At 32.8% G+C, this 3,080-nt stretch overlaps 1 protein-coding gene across 1 annotated transcript; it reads left to right on the top strand.

Annotated features, from left to right (window-relative positions):
* Positions 1-292: 292 nt before the first annotated feature.
* Positions 293-2,726, top strand: LOC106693911 (E3 SUMO-protein ligase ZBED1-like). The gene is made up of 4 exons (XM_014443475.1): positions 293-478; positions 984-1,076; positions 1,503-2,091; positions 2,224-2,726. The coding sequence occupies exons 1-4, from the start codon at positions 293-295 to the stop codon at positions 2,724-2,726; spliced, it is 1,371 nt and encodes a 456-aa protein (XP_014298961.1).
* The last annotated feature ends 354 nt before the right edge of the window (positions 2,727-3,080 follow it).

Raw genomic sequence — 3,080 nt, 5'->3', positions numbered from 1 at the left:
TGGCTCGGAGCCCGGAACACGAACTGCTAAAGAATACTATCATAGCTCCATAATATTATATTAACGCTATCTGTGCATCTATGATGGCATTCCTTCTGTGCTTTTGAAACAGTTTAGTTGATTCATTTAATCAAACATTCACTAGATGGAGTTAAACGATGAACTGTACTATTTTACCAACATTCGTTTGATATGTCATTCATTATTCGTTGCTGAAACTTCAATTTTTAAACAATTTAAAAGGTTTTCGTGACAAAAAGTTTTTAGTGTTTTAAAAGTCTCGTTTTTAACAATGTCTACGACTAAAAGAACGACAAGTAGGTGGCATCAATATTTTAATATTGACAATAAATCTGGCAATGGCAATGCTAAATGTAAATATTGCCCTAAAATTTTGAAAACGTGCAGTAATACTACCAATTTAAAACAGCACATGGAAAGGAAACACTCTGGTGTCATTAGTATTGAAAATAAAGAGGTAAGTACCTACAAATTGGATTTAATTAAAATTATTAATTACAAAGAAACTGGATCACTTTCTAAACAAATACTGATTCGTCAATGATTTGTTTTCTAATAAATAATTATAATAAGAACACTATTTGCCATAGCACAACATTTTCGTAGCTGGTTATCGTTTTGCGACATGGTAACATGGTAACCAGGAACCAACCAAATGATAAATCAGGGCCAGTCAGGACTATATTATATTTTTATAGGTAATGCCCGCCCGAACATTAAGATTATTGACAATTGACATGTCAAAGTTTTCATTTTGACAGTTGGAGTTTAGGGTTGGGCGGATGCAAATCGGAAAATATATTAACCGATTCAGATATCAAATCGATTTACGATGTAAACAGTGGCTGATCAAGTCAAAATTTAGTTTTATTTTGATTGGCTTAAATTATTAGAAATATTCTTTTAGTTTAGTGGCTATAATATGATAAAGGATATTCTTAACCAATTTAATTTTGTTGTAGGATCATGCTGTCAAGTCGGGAAACAATTCGCAGGAAGAATTAATTGCAGACTTGTTTCCTAAGCAATCGACATCTACACGTTCTAAAGAATCTGTGATTATGATACCGACTACTTCCACATCTTAAATTGAAGATCCTGTACGGTCTTCAACTCCTTAACGACAAAAAATAGGCATAGAAGCATCATTCTCAAAAATATTGGAATTTGGATCAGGGGGTTCAAAAGACAAACAAATTACAGATGCTATAGCAGAACTGATACACCGCGACAATCTTTCCTTCAGCGTGGTCGAAGGAGAAGGGTTTGGAAAATTGATCAAATTACTTGCTCCATTATATGAACTACCATGTCGCAAAACGATAACCAACATCATTGATGGAAAATACGAGGAAAAAAAAGCTATTATTATCAAAAAGTTACAATCAGTTACCAATATATGTTTAACGATTGACGAATGGAAGGATTTACAAATAAAGAGCTATCTGGGAGTGACTATCCATTTTATCAAAAATTATAAGGTTGTTTCTTTCAATATAGCTTGTGAGCCGCTTTCGGAGAGTCATACCGCCGAATATTTATCAACCACCATTGAAAATATTTGTGAAAATTGGGAAATTCCTGATGAAAAAATAGTGGCCATCACTACAGACAATGGTGCAAATATAGTAAAAGCCATTGATATAGCATTTGGAAGAGCAAAGCATATTCGTTGCATAGCCCACACATTAAACCTTGTTGTGCAAAATTCGGTCACGGTGAATGAAATAAAAATATTCATTGATAAAATTCGCAGAATTGTACAATGGTTCCATCAGAGCGGAGTTGCTGCAGACCAATTGAGAAATTCTCAAAAGCCTGAAAATGTACCAGAAGGAAAAATTAAACACCTGGTAGGAGATGTTTCAACGCGGTGGAATTCACAATTGCATATGCTTGAAAGGTTTATAGCTATGATTGGGGCAGTGGGCGGCATTTTGTTGAATTACCCTAATGCTTCTCCTATGATTCAAGCTAGTGAAATTGCTGTACTGAAAGAGGTCGTAAAAATTCTCAAACCGTTTGAAAAAGCAAGCGAGGAGATGTGCTCTGAAAAATATGTTAGCGCAAGTAAAGCTATTCCCATTATAATGTGCTTGAAATAGTTTTTGGAAAAAACAGATCTATCGCATGATTTGGCCATTTAATTAAAAAATTCAATTATAAATGAATTTAAGAAAAGACTTAAGCACATATAAAAAGTTCATTTATTTAATACTGCAACATTTTTCGATCCTCGTTTTAAAAAATTACACCTTGATGACGGAGCATCTTTGGCAAGAACTATGAACTACATTAAACGATCCATTGATGAAAACCGAGAACCTGAAGATTGCCCACTGTTAATAACTTCGGCCGCTGATGATGTCGATAATGATGACATTTGGGGAACTCACCACAAGCTGTTGTTGGAGACTATGAGAACCAGTCGAAGTCACATTCAGACATCAGAATTGAGCTTGTACACAGCTGCGCCTCTAATAGGATTAAAAGAAGACGCTTTAGAATACTGGAAAAGCTATGAGGGAGCTTATCCCAAACTCACAAATTTGGCGTGTAAGCACCTATTGGTACCGTTTTTTTCGGCTCCAGCAGAGAGATTGTTCTCGAAAGCTGGCGCTATATTAACGAAGACCAGGAGCCGAATATTATCCAAACGCTTACCTAAGCTGTTATTTCTGAACTCGTTGCCTACGGATTTCTAGTTTTTTTTTTTATTTGAATAATTTGATTTTGTTAATTTATTTTAATTTGATTATTCTGAAACTTTAATTTGTGTTGATTTTATAAGAATTTACTATTTCAAAACGAATATCTAGTTTTTTGAATTTGAATAATTTAATTTTGTTGATTAATGTAAAAAAAAATTTGATTGTTTAAAAACTTTAATTTGTTTTGATTATATAAGAACTTACTGATTCTGTTGTTTATTTCTAATAAATAAATCTATTGATATAATACATATGGCCTTTATTTTGAAATTAATTGAAAAATTAAGAAAAAACCTATTTATATTATAAAATCGATTTTTTTCTTAAGAAAAGTCGATTATTTATTAA

This window comes from Microplitis demolitor, chromosome 7, assembly GCF_026212275.2.
Source record: "Microplitis demolitor isolate Queensland-Clemson2020A chromosome 7, iyMicDemo2.1a, whole genome shotgun sequence".
Classification (NCBI taxonomy): domain Eukaryota; kingdom Metazoa; phylum Arthropoda; class Insecta; order Hymenoptera; family Braconidae; genus Microplitis; species Microplitis demolitor.
This window is presented reverse-complemented; position numbering and strand designations above follow the sequence as displayed.